A 19,803-nucleotide genomic window follows, 5' to 3' on the forward strand; every position below is an offset into this window, starting at 1 on the left:
ACCTACTGTCCATAGGTGAAAGCACACTTCCCAGGAAGTTCTGTAGATCCTTCTGCTTTTCTATTGTTTTAAATAAGACAGTACATTTTAAAGTTCAGAAATTAAAAATCAAAAACACCAATAAAAAAATGTGACCACACATTTTGTGTGCATCACACAATGATTTCTAATGCCACCTTTACTTTACTAATGTGCCACAATATTGTGTGTGATGTTTGTGATTAAATCAATTCACATATCAGGTATTTCAGGTAGACCCACTTATGTTTCAGTCAGTATAGTATACTTCAAAAAGTATAATATAGAACTATAAAACACACTAATGATGATACATACAACATATTTGGGGATGCTGTATAATAAATGTGGGTGTTTTACATTCACTTTACTTGCTTTTAACATTCAGGGAACTGCATGTTTTTGTCTTTAGAAGACCAGTTTTCTCCTGAAATCTTGGCTCATTAAACTGTTGCTTATGAGAGCAATATGACATACAGCCCTAGTAATGATTATTATGTATATTATTGGCTTACTTTTCTGTTTGCCACTGCCTTCTATTAAATCTACGGAAGTTGATTTGGGACAAATGTGAAATAAATAAAATAAATTTAAATTCTAAATCAAATTTGGGGTTAAAATGCTTCATTTTGCCTTTTTTAATTCATATTCTAATCAGTATTACTTGTTTTTATTCCACTGTAGCTCATATGTCCTCTATATTTTGCATTTGCATCCTATTTTTATGTTGTTGAATGTTTTTTCTTTCATATCTTAATGGCATTTTAACTCGTATAAACAGCCACTCTTGTGTTATTACAGCATAATTACAAAGTGCCATCAGGATGGACGGGACCTCGAAGGCAGCAGCAGCACTTCCTGCACAGACAGCCCTGCATGCGGGGCAATAAGGCTCCTCTCTCCCTCCTCTCTCCCTCCTCTCTCTCTCCCTCCCTCCCTCCATCCATCAGTTGCATGTATCGTTAGCCCCCAGCAGCAGTTAGCAGCTCACCAGGCCTCAGTGGCCGGCCGGTGCATCCTCAGCTTCCAGCCATGGCGTTGGTTACTCTGCAGCGGTCCCCGACCCCGAGCGCCGCGTCCACCGCCAGCACAGCGACCACGACGGCGGGGGAGGTCAGTTTGCGTCCCCGGGTGGAAGAGAACCGGTGCTCCAGGAGGGGAGAGGGGGGTTGATTGAAAGATGTTGCCGGGGAAAGGCCTTCTGATTGCGGCTACATTAGCACCGTTAGGTTAGCTGTCTCCTTAGCTGAGCTTAACTCCTCTTTTTTATTTCCTACTAAGCGACTGATAACCAGATATTTCCGGCTAGCACACACACCGATACGACTGCTAGATTTGTGCATTTGTAAAAAAAATCTGTTAAATGTGGTGTTAATTTGCAGAAGAGCTAGCGTTAGCTGAGTGTGACAAGTGCCTTATATAAATGATGTAAGCTGCAGCTAACGTTAGCAGTTTCTAATGTGACTGGCTGACATTGAACATAACCTGTTTATTTTAACATTTTAACACGTTAAAGGGCAGAAACCATCAGTGCAGCAATAGCAGCACACAGACGAAGCTGCAGCAGCCAAAGAAGCACTGATATCACATTGATTTACTAACATTAAATAGGAGATATTGATCTGTTAGTCTGGTGCCTCTGTTATTCTCTTTAACAGGCAACAAATCAGTCAACTACACATTATATTTCTGTCAGTTTCCATTGTGCTGCCTTGTTGGTTCTCCCAGTAAATATAGGGAAGTATGAGATTTACAGACTGGTAAAGACACACATGGGGAAATTGAACTTTAAGGCTTTGCTTATGCTTGTCTGTAGCAGCAGAGAGTCCCACTTTGAGCTTTTATTTTGTTATTTTTGGGGCATTCGCAGCAAGAAAATGTGTTTTTCTTTGCCACAAAACTGCAATTTTTAAAAGATAACTTCCAAGTGGAAATATTTTCCTCATCTTCTCTGCCAGAGGAGGGCACTAACTACCAGCTATAAAGGAGGGCTCACCTTATTCTGCACTGTATGATCACATCAGAGGGGAACAGACAGCTATTAGCTGCGTTTACATTTTAAACCACCTATTGCAGGTAGATTAAGCCCTTTAAAGGACTTCGCTCTGTTGGTTTGACCGGGTCTCGTTTGGTCCCTGTGCCTCAGTGTCTCGCCGGAGCCGTTGGCGTAGTCCAGCAGCGTGCTGAGGTGTGACAGATAAAGCTGGCAGGAAGCTGCTGCAGCTATGATGTCATGTACTCGTGAGGGGTGGGTGGGGTTGGTGGAGTACTAGGAGAGGGAGGAAGGGGGGGTAAACAGATGATGCTCGCAAGAGGCGGTTAATGTGGGAGATTATTGTGCCTATTATACGACAGTGTGGCGCGCTCCTCTCGCAGAATGATTTTCTTGTATCCAGTTCTGTATGTCACCATATTTGTCTTTATTTCCTGCTGAATATTCAAGACCTTGCTGCAGTCGTACATTGGTGGCTATAAAATGTTCCTGTCAGTGGAAAAAGGTGGATTAGAGCCTTTAACTTCTCTGTGGCTTGTGTCGAAGGCCAGATCTAGCATTGTCTTTATTAGGGATGCACAATTAATCAGAATATTATCTATAATATTGCAGAAGCTGCAGTTTTAGGATAAAGGTAACATATGTGATAAAACAGCATTATAATGACGTACTGTAGTTCAGAAGAGATGTCCTGGACTACAGATCTTGTTGTCCAGATGTAAGAGAACATGTTTGTTTGGTACAGACCCTCAAAAATGTTCACACATCATCATGATTTCAATATCTTTTCAGTAAGAAAAATGACATTTGTGTCGCACACAAATCAAGAATCATATCACAATATCTATTAAAATAGTCGCAGTATGACGTTTTAACCCGACGTGCAACCCCAGTTTTTATATGTGTATTCATATGTGTGTATTAATCGAGTCATAACTGTGTCTACTTTTGGTGAAATACACTAAATTGATCACATAAACTGTCCCTTTTTGTGGTTTTAGATATTTGATGAGTGCAGTGTTTACTGGCAGGTCAGCTGAACTATTATCACACTTCCTTGTTCTTCAGCCCACATTGTACCGTTTCCATGTAACTGCTTGTCAAACCGTTCTTTCCTCTATTCGACCATACCGGTTTAATGCGCTTACTCCTAATGTTGACGAACTTTCAAGTCACGTCTGCTCCCTCCGCGTCTTGCGAGCTCGTCCAGGTGGTGTGGATGCTATTAAATGCATATAAGACACACCTGCGTTTGCCGTGACTTCACTGTTATTTGCCTGCAGCACCGTATTTTAAAGCAGTCTGAGAGCAAAATATGCCAAAAAATGTACTGCCAGACTGATGCTAAAGTCAAACTATACTGTTCTGTGCCTAAAATCCCTGTGTGAAGAAACATTAGTGAACTTATTTCCATTTCTCTGAGGGTGGGGAATAAGTGAACACAAGGTTTTATATCGCTGGTATAACACAGTTATGCAGCTTTCTCACAGATTGTTCAATAACAAGAGCTGTGTATACTGTGTACTTTAAAGGAATGCTTACATTTGGTTTCTTTTCTTTTGAATGTTGTGGATTAACTTGTCTCAAAGTTTATGATCGGTAAAACACAAGCTTGTATACAGACTTGCGATGTTTGTTAATCATGCCAAAATCGGATCGATGTGGTATTAATTTTGTCCCCTTATCTGTATTGCAGGATTTTGGGAGTGAAGATGAACGGCGAATAAATCAGAGGTAAGTTTACTCTTAAGTTTAAAGTTTAGCACCTCTGTTGCGTGGTACATGGCAAAGCAAGTCAAATTTTTATACACAGGTGTTGTTGACTGATTGGCTGCATCTGTCTTTGAGTCATTTAGTGAAATCTGGAATGGCGGCAGACTAGCTGGCATCAACACACAAGGACAACTAAGCGTCAGTGTAATAAACACCTGCTGTCTGTCTCTATTGTTGGCGGAGTCATCAGATGCTAACTGTAAAGCCATGTTCATTTCAGTAGTCTTGTCAAGTAATATGCTGACGGGTGTGTCGGCATTTTTATTGGCACTTTGATCGATGAAACATGTGTTTGAATCCGTTGAGTCACTTTTCCACAGAACGCATGTACTGCGTCGGATTGGCAGAAAGCTGATTGTAATAATGGTAATAATAATCTTTGTACTTGATTGTTCAAGTCATTTACTGAGTTAAAACTTTGGCTTCAAACTGGAAAATGTACAGTTTTCTCTACTCTGTGTCCCCCACTCAGATTAACACACTGACTATGTTGTCTCCCAACAAAAGGTGGGAGTAAGCAGAAAGACAGAAATGATTATAGCAGCACTGTACAATAAACCCTTTTTCAACCTACAAGTTTGGGCTAGGCACAGTATTTTCTTATTCCTCTGCCAGCTATCACGACTGAGTTTTTGAGTGTGTGTTTCCTACAGTGTGACAAGACTGAGGATAAACTTAAAGTTAATGTATTAAGAAACCATTTGCACTCCAAGTAACGTGTGTTTTGTACATTTCTGAAAAACGTAACAACCCTAGTATGTATGGCTTTGTTGTCTTTGGATACGAGATTAATGCTTTACACATTCTGACAGTGACTCAGTCGTGTTAAAACCTGATTAAGTCAGTTTTCTGTCAAAAGCTGGAGACGAGTCCCTGAGGCGGTTTCAAAGTTAAGGCCTTTTTAAAATTCAAACAACTGGCAACACTTTGCACTTTTATTATGTAACGTGTGTTTTGGGCAGTTTGAACTTTATATGATGTAAATATGTCTCTTGGATGAAGAAAATCTAATTGATTTTGTTGTTGTTTTCTGCAGAACCAAAGGTTTCTTTCTGGATGTTATCTTCCAAATACCAATCCATAATGTCTAGACTTAGAATTGCGCATTTAAATATAATGACTGTATAACAACTATGGCGTAAAAAAAGCACCCACAAGTCTTTCTCTACCGGTATCTGACTGTTAATAATGAATGCTCTCTTCTTAAATATTAGCAGGCATCTTATTGTGACTCGGCTGCAGTGAAGTTGTTTACTGGAGAGATTTAATTTCACTTTCAGAGCAGATCAATACGAAAGCTTTTGTAAAAGCCTATATGTCTTTTGGGCTTACGTATAATATTGAATTGTCAACATGGTGACAATGCTGACAACGTAGGTCTTTATGAGTCATTCATACTGATAGAAACCTTTGTTCTAATGTAAATGTGCAGTTTTATTTGTGATTTTTCGTATGTTTGTCGCTGAAAACGTCACTTAATCTGTGAACCAGAAGAATGTTTGAGGAAGCAGAACACTTATTACCTTAAAATAATATAATGCGTCATTCTAAGAGTTCAGTTTCTCTCCAGTTATGCAACAGCCTATGCAATGTCCCTAAGCGATGTGTGTGCGAATGATCTATGCATGGTGCGAGCCCCGTCTTGCCTCAAGATTGTTTCCATTTTTTCCGACTGGTAAGCCACGTTTTATAATAAGGCATATTAAGTTGTCTTTTATTTGACAGATGTATTTCTCAGTTGAGATCAGGGTGTAGTGATCTAGTACACTAAATAGATAGCTATCTGTTGATGGACAGCTGTACGACCGCCAAGTGGGAATTCTTGTGCTCGCTGTTCTCGACTGACCTTGATAACGATGACAAGCTCAAGGGGTTGATGGAGGCCAATGTAAACATTGTGCAGGTGTCGCTGGCGATGAACCAAGGCATTTTACCACCTTGCACACAGCAGTGTTGGGCAAAAAGCACAATTAAACAGAAATGTGTGTGTTTGCTTGTAGATATGGGGTGCAGCGTTTGGAATGTGTAGGAGGGATTCAGCACGGAGACGAAGGATTGGCAGATTATTGGCTCCGCGGAAAAATATACACTGACACTCCTACTTCTAATTTGAAGTCAATTTAAACTCACCGCAACACTTTCTAACTCAAATAGCACTTGTCGAGACTGGTTGTGATTTAAATGCCATAATAGGTCAGACTACTCCCTCTGGATTTGAATGTAGAATATAGTATATATATATACAATTAATCAATCCAAGTGCAATATCCAATTATTTTAAATAAAAGTCAAATGTGTGAATAAAAAGCATTAAAATGAAGTACTGTGGTTCTGCGGGAATGCCCTACAAATCTTGTTCTACAGATGTAAGAAAACATGTTAATTAAAATTGTGACGCAAAAAGATAATTCACACATCTTGAATCATATCGCACTCATAATATCAGTCAAAATAATCGCAATATGATGGGTTTATACCATATCATGCAGCCTTAGTGGAATAATGTGTGGATTGGAGAAGCATAGGCAGAGAAACTGCAGCAGAAGCACCATCTCTAGGTCTTTATTGTGGGTTAATCTTTCCTCAATAACACGATGATGTCATATGTCTCCACTGACACCTGAGGAGGTTTGTTCCTCTCCGACCTGCACCCCCCATCTCTTTACCGCCTTTCAGTGGTGTAAGTGAGGAAAATGCCAGCATTATGCAACTGGCAGCCCCAAGAGGAGGCCTTTTTTCCCTCATTGTGCCGCTGTGTGCAAAACACTCTGAGACCATGAATAAACCAGCCTGGTTACTGCCTCTGTGCCTTGAGCTTTTTTTGTAGTGAGTCCTCTGTGTAATCCAACCTCCCTCACATACCAGTACACCTGGTGATTCGGAGCAGTGGCTTAGAGGACATCTGGTCCTTTTTGGCCCTGTTCAGCCATCCATCTGGCTAGTGCTTCACCAACAAACTATACCTTAACTCTGTGACATGCCATCATTCCTGTCTGCTGCTTCTAAAGCTTGACCTCACACGCAGACGAAGTTCCTGTATCCAATCAGGTCCCTCCACTCCTCCGTGCACCTGACACACTGAGCTGTCCAAGTTTCCACCTGGAACACGACTAAACCTACGTCAGATTGTAGAGTACAGTATCTGCTGGGTGACCAGGTGTTACGCGTCCTTTTGCTTCGGAGAATAGGAGGGCTATCTTGTTATCTGTGTCGCGGAGCTATTGTGAATGTCTGTCAGCAAATCCTCCCAGATAAACAGAGTCATGCCTCTTCATTGTGTATGTGTGGTGGTTTAAATGCTTGCTGAGTGAGGGAATGCGAGAAAGAAAGTTATGGCCTGTATTAGCTTTCAGTCCCCAAACAGGGACTAATCTGTGGGCTCAGTTTTAAGAATTCTTTTGAACTGCGATCGCATTATTATCTTTAATTTCAGTTCTGTATTTTGCTATCTAAAAAGAATATTCACTGTTGTTTGCAGAAGCATTAGACATAAAGGATATTCCCTCCCTAAGCTAATCGTTGTACTCTAATGATGTACATTGTGGTGTGTTTGCGGTACATCAGAGTGAGTGACAGCCAGTGCTGGCCACTTGAAGGAGAGATACAACATAATCCCTCCCTTATAAGCCTGGGTATAATGAGATTTGGGAGTTTTGGGAACATGCCAGTTCTCACTGCCCTTTCCACCAATGCTTGGCCCATGTGTTAAGCTCCCTGGAGGCACTACCCTGGATTCTGTTGACCCTTAAGGTGGCATGCAACATTGGGACATCCCATTAGGAAGTTTTGGCCAAAATTCCTCCTGCTGCTTTTTTGTCTTCCAATTGAGCCAGTGGTCTTGTGCTTTTCCCCCGGAAGACACACAGAGAAAATGGGATTTGGAGAGATGGTTTCTGTTGAACAGGAACACCAGATCCTGGAAATGGAAACCTGACACACAAAAAGGGAAAGGAATTGAATTTTATTGGATTCACTGTCCTCTGTAACCTCGTGGCTTTTTTCCTCATGTGTTTGTTGAAAAGGCAAACAAAAACACGTGGTGGACTTTGTGTTTCTTTTGGAAAGTTTGCAAATTCTTACCCTGAAAGAAAGAGTTAACTTAACTCTTCCTCTCTTACGGATGTGAACGTGTGACCTACAGTATACTGTAAGAGTGCGACACAGACAAAACAGACTGAGGGACTGAGGAGAGGAGCACAGTTGTGTGTGCCTGAGGCAGCGGGTGGAGACTGCAGTACGTCCCTCCAGGCGGGAGTCTGACTAGCACTCACACACAGAGACGCTCAGATGAGGCAGGAGGAGGAGGAGGAGGAGGAGGAAACAAGAGGGTGTGGCATCTGAACAGACGGCACTTCTTCACTGAGCAGCACAGATGAGCGCAGGCTGTCAGTCAGTCTGTCACTCAAAAGCCGTGGGCCGAGACCTGAACCCGTCATTCTTCCTCTTTTTCACTCTGCTCCTTCGCTGTGTCTGGAGGCCGATGAAGAGGAGGTAGCTCGCAGCGGAGAGGCCTGGGGTTTTCATTCCGGTCAGCAGGATGCATCTGGTTGTAGAACCCATTCAGGAGGCCGTGATGAAGATGCTACCGTATTTTGTGAAGAACGCTGTGTTGACCCAGAGTGAGATAAACCGCATGTGAGTTACATTTATCCTCTAACATGGGGTTTGGACTAGTGGGAACAAAGTCCTCCACTGATCAAACACAGTATGACCATGGACTTCTGGCCCTACGTTGTGTTTTTGAAACAAATGTAGGAGTGAGAGTTTGAATGATGACGTGGTCGCTTTGCAACAGATACTCTGCTGTCAGATTGAATCAATCACTGAACATGTCCAGCTGATATGAGATAAGTGAACCTCAGTCAAAATAAGTTGTCATGCAGAGGTGGCTGACTTGTGCACGCATCTCTGTATCAGTGATATATCTACGACTGTTCATTCATACGAGCTGATGCGTTGGCGTTCTTTCTGTCTGTAAAGGAGCTATAGGTGCTGTAGGTTGTAATCATTGAGGCTATTTGGCAAGCTTTTCTGTTGTAGTCTTTGTTTGCTTTGATACCAGATGTATTTTTAGCCCTACTGTTTGTGGAGAAGCTGATAGCAGGGTACTGCAGGGCAAGAGACAGTAGAGCTGAGGCTGTTTAATTAGGATGTCTGAGTACAGCCTGTAAAGCAGTGGGACAGCTCTTGAGTTACACATAACGACAAGTTTCACACATACTCAGATTTCACCAAAGTGCACCTTTTAAATGTTTCTTTCCTGGGAAAATATCAGATATCACAGGCTAAGACCTGCAGACTTGAAGTTGGGTTACTAGTTGAAGTAGGAAAAATAAGCAGCAGGGATTTGTACACAGTACTGAGCAGTAATGAGGCCGTAGTCCTCTTCCTGCTCTTGCCACTTCTGCCTCATATTATCCATCATTCCCTGACAGTAGACCCTCATGACAGCATCATAAATCTCAAACAGAGAACAGACTGAAACCAAAAAAATCAACCAAAGTGAGACAAAAGCTCTTGTTGAGAAGCGTCCACCCCCATGCTTTGTCACTGTGGAACGTTTTCTTTTTTTTTCTGTGGTGCTGCTGGGGGCGGAGGGAATTTATTGTGAGGTGCACAAAACGGAGTCCATTGTTCACACAAAATCCTCCGTTTGGCCCAGGCCTGCTCTTCTGCATGTGGGCTTTGAAATTCTGATCAAAGAGAGCTGAGTGAGGGAACAGTTTCAGAGCTGGATATAAAAATGTGACGGTGAAAGTTGCAGTTGTTGGTGTCATTTAGATGCATTACTTTATTGATACATGTTCAACTTGAAGGCATTTGGTCAAATGGGTTGTGTGTGGGACATCTAGGGATGTATCCTTCGAGAATATGCACCAATATAGGTTATTGTTTTTAAACATACAGTATGTAATTCCTGTCACTAGGAGGTCGCTCACATCAAAACAAGAACAGAAGACAAAGTTTGACGACGTTGTGAAGTAGCGTGGGTTCATGGGAGTTATTGTCTTCACCACCATTGCCGTTCCTTCAGTGTTCATAGTTCAGGAGGTTTTACCGGAAGCTGAATTATCCACAGAGGTCTCCTCCGCTCCAAAACAAACTGACCTGGTTATCATAACAGTAAAAACACTGAATAAAGGAGTTTCATGTTAAAAATCATTGCTTCTCCGACGCTGTTCGGCAGACAAAAGACGTCTCGGAGGGCATGCCACCCGAGCTGCTGCTAATGTTCCAGACGTCCGATGATCCAATCCTTAATCCAGTTAAAAAATAGATTTAAAAATGATGAAAATTTAAAAAGTGGATCATAAAAATGCTGCTTAAAACTATACTATAATAGACTATACTATAATAAAAACTCAATTTATGACAGATAACAACACATGCGCAAAGGGGATATGACTAAAATTACAGATTTCTCTGGGTTTGAACATTGGAAACATTTGATATAACGTAAGTACACAGCTCAACAAAAATATATAACATACGTCTAGCATTTCTAGACATTTTAATGTTGAAATGTTACGTATTATAGCTTTAAGCCAATATCAATAATCACCATTTTCCCACTTGATAATAGCACTAGGCAAACTGCAGTATAAACCTTAGATGCAAAACAGGTTAGGCTTTTTTAAATATCACGTCATCAGTAAAAATAATGTTAGACTGATAGCAGTATTGCTCTAAGCTGACATTAGCTAGCAATACTGACACTATACCAATACACTGATGTTGTAGCTGTAGTTAGAGACAGGTTTGTATTTAGTACCTGTTTGGATTTTGTTTTGTTCCCGTCACTCATCACTTCTGAACTTTCCTGGTTTGCCAGACTGCACACGCACAGTACACGGTGCATGTGTCCCACCCTGCTGCCAGGTAGATTTATGAATGTTCTCACATTGTTTTCCAATGAGATGGAATGATTGAATTCAGCCCGGAGGAAACACCTCACTAGTTCTTTATTGCTGTTCCTTATGTAATCTGTTGACAGCTCCAGCAGCCTAACCTAAAAAGACTCACTTTTACAGGTAGGCGTGAACTGGTAATTGCTGCTTGTCGGCCATTGTGGAAGCGTCGCAAACAACTGCAGTTAGGTCAGTTATTCAGGTCTGCGTTGCATTTCACCAAGCCAGCAGGGACCTGACAAGTCAAATCTGAGTGCAGCCCATGCAGCAGAAAAAAGACAGATAAGCATTCAGGATCAAAGCTTGATTCATGGCTGCAGCAGGCCTGAGGTCTGCCTCTGTAACGTGGCAGCTGGGCTTTTCCACTCAGCTGTTGAGGTAGATCACCGGCAGCAGGCAGCCGTGCTTTATGCTCATCTTGTTGGCTGTGTCTACTGAGCTGAAATGTCCTGTAAAGTTGAATATTTCATTTGTCTTGTGTCCCGCTTCTCAGCCCCACTGTCCAGCGAACAAGTGTGTGATGTGCGGTGTTTCAGTGCTTAACTCCTTTCTCCCCATTCGTTTTTCAGCCTGAGTGAGAGCTTCTTCATGGTGAAGGGCGCTGCTCTCTTCCTGCAGCAGGGAAGCAGTCAACAGGGCCAGAAAGCTCATCCTCACCACAAACATGCAGGTGAGAACCGCAAGGACACGGCACCCAAAAAAGCACACCCTGTTCCCCACCATCATTTACCCAAACTGTAGTTTTGATCTCTTTAATCTCCTCGTCAGACTCCTCATCCAGACCGTGTAGTGCGTTTGTGTGACGAGTTAAAGTGCTGCACTCCTTTAACACTGCAGCAGATGTTTAAAGCTGAGGTGAGGAGGATGGAGGCTGCCTCGTTGATAAGCATGTTCCAGACGTATAGCTTAGGCAGATTAGTGCTTAAATCCAGTGCATGGTAGCACTGTAAGCGAAACTTCTGTTGACGATTAAAGGCGGCCCTCATTGTTTGTGTTACCTCGTGTGTCCTCTTTTTCTCACTGCTTTACGGAGTAAAGGGTACACAAGGTAAATGTCAGTGACTATTCTTAGCATACAAGGTAATTCATTTTAAACATTAAACAACACAAGGTTTTACAACGAAAAAGAAAGTTGTAGTTCCTTCATGCCTTCCTTCAGTTTGCATAACACAAAATAGAATAAATAAAACAATATATGCAGTTATCTATGTACATATATACACCCAGGGAATAATTCTGTCCATCCACTTTGACTGTGTTTGAGCACAGAGAGTCCGTCTCCTCTCGTCCTGCGCTCTCGGAGCACAGTCTGCCTGTCGGGTGCTTGGTCCAGGATGTTGATGGAGTGGGTCTCGATGGGGACAACAGTGTTTGATTTCCCAATTCGCCCCATTTAGCCCAAACCCTCTATGACTTTGTTTTATAGTTTATCAAATGAATTTTACTGAAGCAACATAACAACTAACATCAACAAGTTGTAAAGGGAACTGAGTTTTAGGGTGGAACAGTTTTGGGCATAATGTAAATGAATTAAACAGGAACTGGACAATATTGATAGTAGGTAGTTGGTCTGACAGTTTTGTGTTTGTTGCAGATAAAGTAACAGTAGCCAAATGACTTACAGTGTTCATACTGTACTGTGAGTGTCCCAGTGCCCCCTTTTACTTTCCCGAATGTGGCCTGTACTTTAACTTTAACCACTACCTGTAAAGAAAATGAATAGAAGTGTAGTGTTGTGTAATTTATTTTACGAACTGGCCAGTGTCTTTAAGCAAAGGCCGCTTTTAAAATGTCACCACTGAAAGCCACAATTATTGCTTTAAAGACATAAGGCTGACCTGACAGTCCACTGGCATGATGGGAAAATAGCACCAGCCAACAGCCAAAATGCTGCCAAGCCATTTGGCAAGTCATGGCTACGGCTGGCAGCTTTGTCCACTCCACCAACCACTTTGTCAGGTAACCCACATATTTGCTGGTCCTGCTTTGTTCTCAAAACATTTGGCTCAGGAAATAGTTGTATTATTTCCCAGTAACTGTGGACTTCAACAAAAAAAAAAAAAGATGTGAGGTGACTTGTGCAAAGTTCTTGGTAAAGGTATTCCTGTTCTGTGAACTGATATCTTAGCATCAGTGACTTAAACAGGATTTTAAACAATCTTCTGGTCTCATCAGGCAGTTTAATGGAAATAAACACTCTAATCTGTGGAGCCATACTTATGTGTGGTGACCAGAGCTATGACATTTTACCTTATAGACAAGAAAATCAGTCTTCTTTAACATACAAGTGAGCTGTTTCATTGTGGGGGGGAATCTGGGAATGCCCACTAATAAAGATTTTACCCAAGCTGAGAGTCGGTGGTGTCAGTCGAGGTTATCAGTTGAACTGGGTTGAACCTCTCACATCAACATTGACACACATGGATACATAACTGTCTGTATATATATTTTTGTTTCTGTGTATTACTTTCGTATCTTGCAGCTGTTATTTTTCAGAGCAGATGCCAACTTGGCTGCCACAGAGCCGTGAACTCATTTGACTTTTAAACAGTTTGATCCATCAAAACTATCAAAAACACACATGAAGAGATTTTACTTCTAGTAGCTATGAACAGTGAACTCAGAGCGTTCATGTCATTCGTCAAATAATGGAAAAATAGTTTTTAACAGGCCAACAGACAGGAGGAGCATTAGGATACTGTGAAAATAGCTGTATAGTTGATAAATCTTATCTTTAATATTTATTGGTTTTTTATTAATGTACGGCGCTCTTTATTTGTTTCAAATATTTCTAGAGGAGAATAAAACCATCTGCAGAGTTTCATCTATTTAACTATTAAATATAACCACTGGACTCTTGATGTCTGTTGTAGGAAATGTTCTTGAAGCCATCAGTAAGCAGGGAATGGTTCATGAGTGAGTGGTAACATCTTAACCACTGATGCAGAATCTTTGAAGAATCTTTGCTTTTACCTTTAATCTTAAAGGACAATTTTGGCACAATTTTGTTTTTTTACATTTTCAGTCCCATTGTTAAAGTTTCTCAATGCATGCACCCCAATTAAATATATATATATATAAATATATATAAAGAGTTTGTCAAACCTCTGGGTCTTGTTGTCGAGGTCAACTACTCACATTTTGAAGTTTTGCCAGAATAATCATTAGGCTATACATTTTTACATTGAGTATTAATGAGCAACAAACAAATTATTCTTTGCTAAAAGGGTCTGTTTCATCATCGATTTCAGTATTGTTTGTGCTGCAACAGTAATTATAGTCAGTAAATTTAGAAGGAGCGGTTGTTGGCTATGAACCTTCAGAAGGATTTATCTATCAGTCTCTTGTGTTTTATGAGTTTGACATGAAAGGCATATTCTTTCCAAATCTTTATCCAAAAAAAACAAATGCATTATGTTAAGAGAATGACCCAGATATGAAACAAGGTTCCCACATGTCCTGGAAAACCTGGAAATTGATTAAAATAAAGAATGAAATAGACCCTTTTCACTGTTTTTTCACTCACTCTTTCTCTGTTAACAGTATCATTGGTAACACCTGTGTTTACCCTACTACTTCTTGTCAAAAAGGCTGCTGTGAAAAAGTTCCATTCAGAAAGCCGTCCCATAAACGCTGACCACCGTTTGTGAGCAAGTGCTGTCCTGTATTGTCAAGAGAAACTCCTGGAAAATGTCCTGGAAAAGTCTTCTTAAAAAGAGTGGGAACTCTGATGAGACAAAGCGATCACTGGCACGTTGTAGAGAAGCAAACATAACGTCACTTTAAACAAGTTTTCACTGTGATTTTAACCAAGAAGCACACGGCTGTACATGAGGTACAAAGAGTTTGTGCCATTTCACGCCAGTGGCTGCAGTTATAACCAGTCAGGATGACATGATTTGTCTCTCTGACCTGTTGTGACATATTTTAACATAGTTGGCTCTCTGTCAGATGCTACTTTTGAATTGCTGTTGGTCCAACACCCTGTTTTATTATCCTGCTTCACTGACATGTCTTACATCAGACCTGGCACAGGGAGCACTGAGGGATGTAAAATGAACAAAGACAGGTTTGAATTGTGGTTTTGTGGCTGACAAATTGGCTTATACGAAGACTAAAAATGTCTTTTCATTTCTTTTCAACGAACAGGTCAACTGATGAAATATTGCTGAACAGGTTATATATTATTGTCTCCATGAGGAAGGCTTTAGTGTTAAACACTAGGGAGCAGTGTAACTTCACGTACCTTCACTAGACTGCAGCAGTGACTTTAATTATATAAACTCATTATGTCCCCAGCATTCATCATGTCCTCATTTATATTCTTAATCAGTGTTGTCAAAGTGAAACGGGCTTTATCATCTTTGTATCTTCACTTTCAAGTTAAAATGTGTCAGCTTATATGAAGAGGTAAATTTACAATGATGAAATTTTCTTTCTGATCTTCCTCAACAGGCGACTTACCTCAACACTTGCAGGTGATGATAAACATTCTTCGCTCGGAGGACAGAATCAAGCTGGTGAGAGACAACATAAGTATATGCATACATCAAAATGAAAACATGCACACACACATACAGGCCAGTGACTAACAACCTGGCATAGCAAACCCTCCAGAATGCATTTTATTGTGTACTTAAGATGCTTATTTGTTCACTGTAATTACTAGCTCATGAGAGCAGGTTTCAACACACTCAGGAGAGCATTACCAAATGTTTCCATGGTGTGTGTGTGTGTATGCGTTAGTGTGAAGCTGAGTTATTTCATTTTATGTTTACCAGCTCGGTGTTCTCACACATCCTGAGGACTCGGTTACCCTATTACATCAAACTTGTTTTCTTTGCACATCCAGCTGAGACACTTTGTTGGACACAGATTTTAGCAGGAGGGTTCTTTGGGGCATTTGCTGTTGTGCACAATCACGGTTTTGCGCTCATGTGAACGAGGGCATGATAATCACAAACCTGCCACAATAGATTTAATGGAATTAACTATGTCCCAACCCGCAGGTTTATTTCAGTATGTTTATGAAACATACTTATCTTAAAACATTTTTATGTTTAATGTAAGTCAGTGTGAGGCAAACATTTCCTTAAAATACTGCAGTAATTAAATGTGTTTTTCTTGGCACTAATACAAAAACAGGAAACAGGATTTCTTAATCAAAAGTTCTGGCTTTGAATTTGAGGTCAGTTGTCTTTATCCTGTCCAGGCGGTGCGGCTGGAGAGTGCATGGTCAGATCGTGTGCGGTACATGGTAGTGGTGTACACCAGTGGGCGACAAGACACAGAGGAGAACATCCTACTGGGAATTGACTTTACCAGCAAAGACTGGTAAGAGTAAACCCTCATCCCTCAACCCTGATCATTGTTTGCTAGACAGACAGTCATCTGTTAAAAGCTAACAGCGCTCCGTTTATGAATTGATGTTACTATTAGACGTGATATATGAACTGTTTGGAAAAGACAAATCTATATTATGAATGTGAACGAGCTCTGCCTTAAACTGGAGCTTCTATACAAGCACTAAATGGCACACAGATTTTTAGGGCTGTACCCGTCTCAGAATTTTTGTCAGTCAAATAAAACTTGGCCGTTCAATATGAAGATTTGAATATTTGTTCCTAAACTCCTATACCAGCAGTTCCTGTGGTGGAAACACATTTACATGAGTTTCACACTTTACAGAGAGTCCTGCTCATAGTTCAGTTATAACGTCCCAGTGCACCACAGAGCGTATCTCCTGCCGTGCTGCTGACAGCGCTGTCAGACGAAGAGTCAGTCACAGTGGATGGCAGTAGAGGAGGCTGTACCACCGTCTGGTTCAAAAGAGGTTTAGCCGACTTCAATGACAGTCAGCAGAGAGGCAACAGGCTGGAGTTGCGCTGCCCTGCCTCACGTTGCCCGGCGTCATGCTGTCCTCTATTAACTATCACTCTTCTCCACTTTCATAGTAGTTAGTTTTGTGGTTTGTGGTCATTTTTTGTTTTAAATTCTACAGTCTGCCGTGCTTTCGCTCTGTGTACAATGCTGAAAAAAAAAGCGCAGTCATTCGACTGACTCAGGGTGTTCTCGACTGATGATTTGAATCATCAGGTTTTGTGGGCAGCCCTAAATATTTTACAGTAGTTTGTTTCCTTTTCTTAATCCTGCCACTTCTTGTTTTCCAGACAATGTTTAGATTCGCAGCTAGTCGTGGTGGACTTATCCTAGAATGGAGCAATTGTAGCAACAGAATGTAGAAAATCACATTTATGTTTCCACATGCACCATTGTGGTATTTATATTTCATTCTCCTCTGCCAGCAAAAGCTGTTCCATCGGCATGGTGCTACCTCTGTGGAGTGACACAAAGATCCATCTGGATGGAGACGGGTGAGTCCTCTCTGTCAGCTGTACGCAGAGCTTCAGCATTTAACCCAGTGATATTTCCCTACTTACTGCATCTACACCTGACACTTGGGATGAACACGATGCACACACATAGCTGCATGGTGCTCGGGGAATGACCATCTGTTTTGTCTGCTCCCCAGGGGCTTTACTGTGAACACGGCAGGTCGGACTCACGTCTTCAAACCCGTGTCAGTGCAGGCCATGTGGTGAGTAATAAACAACCTCTGGAGCCACAGTGGCTGTCTCAAAAAATTTTACTTCATGACACACCACAATAAATCTCCTGATAAACACCCATGCCCCTCTGCTGCAGTGAGCCAGGTTGAGGCAGTGCTGATTCATTCTGCCACCTGCTGACATAAAGGCGCATGTGCAGAGGGTTGCATAGACCCTTTAACAGATTGTTAGCGCTACATTTATATGATTATCTAGACGGAAATCTCTCACAAAATCACTTTAATCATCTATGACCTTTTATCTTTCCAAACAACTACAATTTAGGTCAGCCCTGCAGGTGCTGCACAAAGTGTGTGAGGTGTCACGCAGGTACAACTACTTCCCCGGAGGCATGGCTCTCACCTGGATGGGCTACTACGAGAGCTGCATCGCGTCAGACCAGAGCTGCATCAACGAGTGGAACGCCATGAAGGACCTGGAGACCACGCGGCCAGACTCGCCCACCATGTTTGTCGACAAGTCAGTTAGCACAAACCAACTTGAATCAGATTCCTTATGTAAAGATTAAAAACTACTCACTGCTACACACTTGACATATCAGAAACAACTGTGACTGTGTGAGATTTTTCATGAGGTTTAATCTCTGGTAGGCCTTCAGAGAGAGAGAGGACAGAGTGCCTTATCAAAGCCAAACTCAGAAGCATCATGACGTGCCAGGACCTCGAGAATGTCACCTGCAAACAGGTAAGATATAGAGCGGCACGCACACACTGAAATAAACCACTGCTTTGCATTTCCTTCTCATGGTTTCATTTTCAGTGGCTGCCTTTTAGAAATCAAAGGAACTGGTTTATCATTATTCAACACAAGGTTGTATAACAGAATGAAAGTTTGCAGTCCCTTCATGCTATACACATACTAAAGATAATTAAATTCATATAATAAACCAATATTTACAATTTTATACATACAGGTATACAATATACATTTCATTCTCTAAAGATCGAGACACAACTCGGTTCTCTTAATTGTTTTCTTACCTTGGAGTTGAGTTTTATGGACGTTACTCTCGAAGATTTTACAATAGTTTCTAATTACAGAAAGTGTTACCCATCCAAACTCTGGCACTGTTGTGTTTCAGTCTTCGTTGATATTCCACCTTGTGACAGTTACATGATACTTGTATAGTTTTCAGGAAAGGAATGTAAAGTAAACTCACCTCAACGATCGACAAAAATCAGCATATTGTGTGTAATGTTTTTGGCAGATCCGTACAGAGTTGGAACAACACATGAACTGTAACCTGAAGGAGTACAAAGAGTTCATCGACAATGAGATGCTGCTGATCCTGGGCCAGATGGACAAAGCCACTCTCATCTTCGACCACGTCTACCTGGTGGGACAACTGATACCGTCTCTTATGTTCACCAAAACATCTTTTGTTTCCTGTGAAGTGCTGTGAGATAAAGCGGTCCTCTTTTCCGTCCCAATGGAAGACTGCTTCCCTGTCAAATGATTGTTTTTGGAGAAAGAACAAGCTTACAAAGACTTGAAAGCATACTGAGTCTAAACAGTATTTTCGCTCATTTGTTTGTAGGGATCCGAATGGAATGCGTCTAATTTGGAGGAGCTGCAAGAAACAGGGTGATTTATTTTATATTATGGGGGAAACTAAGATAACTGCACGAAAAAACATTTTCATTATGACCTAAGCAAGAAGGAATGTTGTTGACGAATTAACATTATCTTTCCTCCCCAGGGTGGGCTATATCCTCAATGTTACCAGGGAGATAGACAACTTCTTTCCAGGCACATTCAGTTATCACAACATACGCGTCTACGATGAAGACGCCACTGACCTGCTGGCTCACTGGAATGATACGTACAACTTCATTGTTAAAGCAAAGTGAGTGCCGAGTGGAACAGAAAACATGTTGTCGTGTCAGTTTTATAAAGACATCTCATCATCACAGGAGACTCAAAAAAAGTTTACTTAGTATTTTGGGCATCAGATAAATTTTCTACATATAGTCACAAAGAGAATTATGATAATTTCTTTCCAATATTTATGAGTCTTACATTTAAAGGTCCAGTGTTTAGGATTTAGTGGCATCTAGCGTATGTAATTGCAGATCACAACCCAGTCACTTCACCCTCTCCCTCCATGTGCGAAGGAGAAACTACCGTGGCCGTGTAACGTACAAAAACGTGAACTTCTATTTTCTGGTGATTGTACACTGATTTAAAAATACCTATGAATATTATATTTCTGCCAATAGATCCTTCTAAATGTTACACACTGGACCTTTAATGTGTTTGTAATATGCTGTTATTAACATTAACATTATTTATTAGATTTATTAGAGAGCATGAAAGTTCAGTCATTCTTGACTTTGGAAACAGTAGTTTTATAAAATAGCTTGTGGTTCACTTACTAGTTACTCCTGGAGCTTTCAACCACATGCCCCCTTAACCACCATGTAAAACCACTTGTTACCACATGGCAGAAGCTCCTTACTTAAGTCCCTTGATAACAACTGAG

General features: G+C 41.1%; 1 protein-coding gene across 2 annotated transcripts in view; it reads left to right on the forward strand.

The window, feature by feature from the left end:
• Positions 1 to 944: 944 nt before the first annotated feature.
• The window catches only part of ssh1a (slingshot protein phosphatase 1a), a 22,841-nt gene continuing 3,982 nt past the window's right edge, over positions 945 to 19,803 (forward strand). Inside the window, exons 1-12 of one of the 2 annotated variants that reach the window (XM_035658680.1) lie at positions 945 to 1,131; positions 3,708 to 3,745; positions 11,262 to 11,362; positions 15,148 to 15,212; positions 15,905 to 16,026; positions 16,998 to 17,066; positions 17,225 to 17,290; positions 17,586 to 17,780; positions 17,912 to 18,005; positions 18,529 to 18,657; positions 18,859 to 18,905; positions 19,021 to 19,167. In XM_035658680.1, the coding sequence (XP_035514573.1) occupies positions 1,051 to 1,131; positions 3,708 to 3,745; positions 11,262 to 11,362; positions 15,148 to 15,212; positions 15,905 to 16,026; positions 16,998 to 17,066; positions 17,225 to 17,290; positions 17,586 to 17,780; positions 17,912 to 18,005; positions 18,529 to 18,657; positions 18,859 to 18,905; positions 19,021 to 19,167 (1,154 nt within the window). In that variant the 5' untranslated portion in view covers positions 945 to 1,050. Of the gene's footprint in view, positions 1,132 to 3,707; positions 3,746 to 8,228; positions 8,420 to 11,261; positions 11,363 to 15,147; positions 15,213 to 15,904; positions 16,027 to 16,997; positions 17,067 to 17,224; positions 17,291 to 17,585; positions 17,781 to 17,911; positions 18,006 to 18,528; positions 18,658 to 18,858; positions 18,906 to 19,020; positions 19,168 to 19,803 lie in introns of those variants that run through there. The other variant, XM_035658681.1, reaches the window with a different exon arrangement.

This window comes from Morone saxatilis, unplaced genomic scaffold, assembly GCF_004916995.1.
Source record: "Morone saxatilis isolate NCDOM2014 unplaced genomic scaffold, NCSU_SB_2.0 Contig16, whole genome shotgun sequence".
NCBI classification, from domain to species: Eukaryota; Metazoa; Chordata; class Actinopteri; family Moronidae; genus Morone; species Morone saxatilis.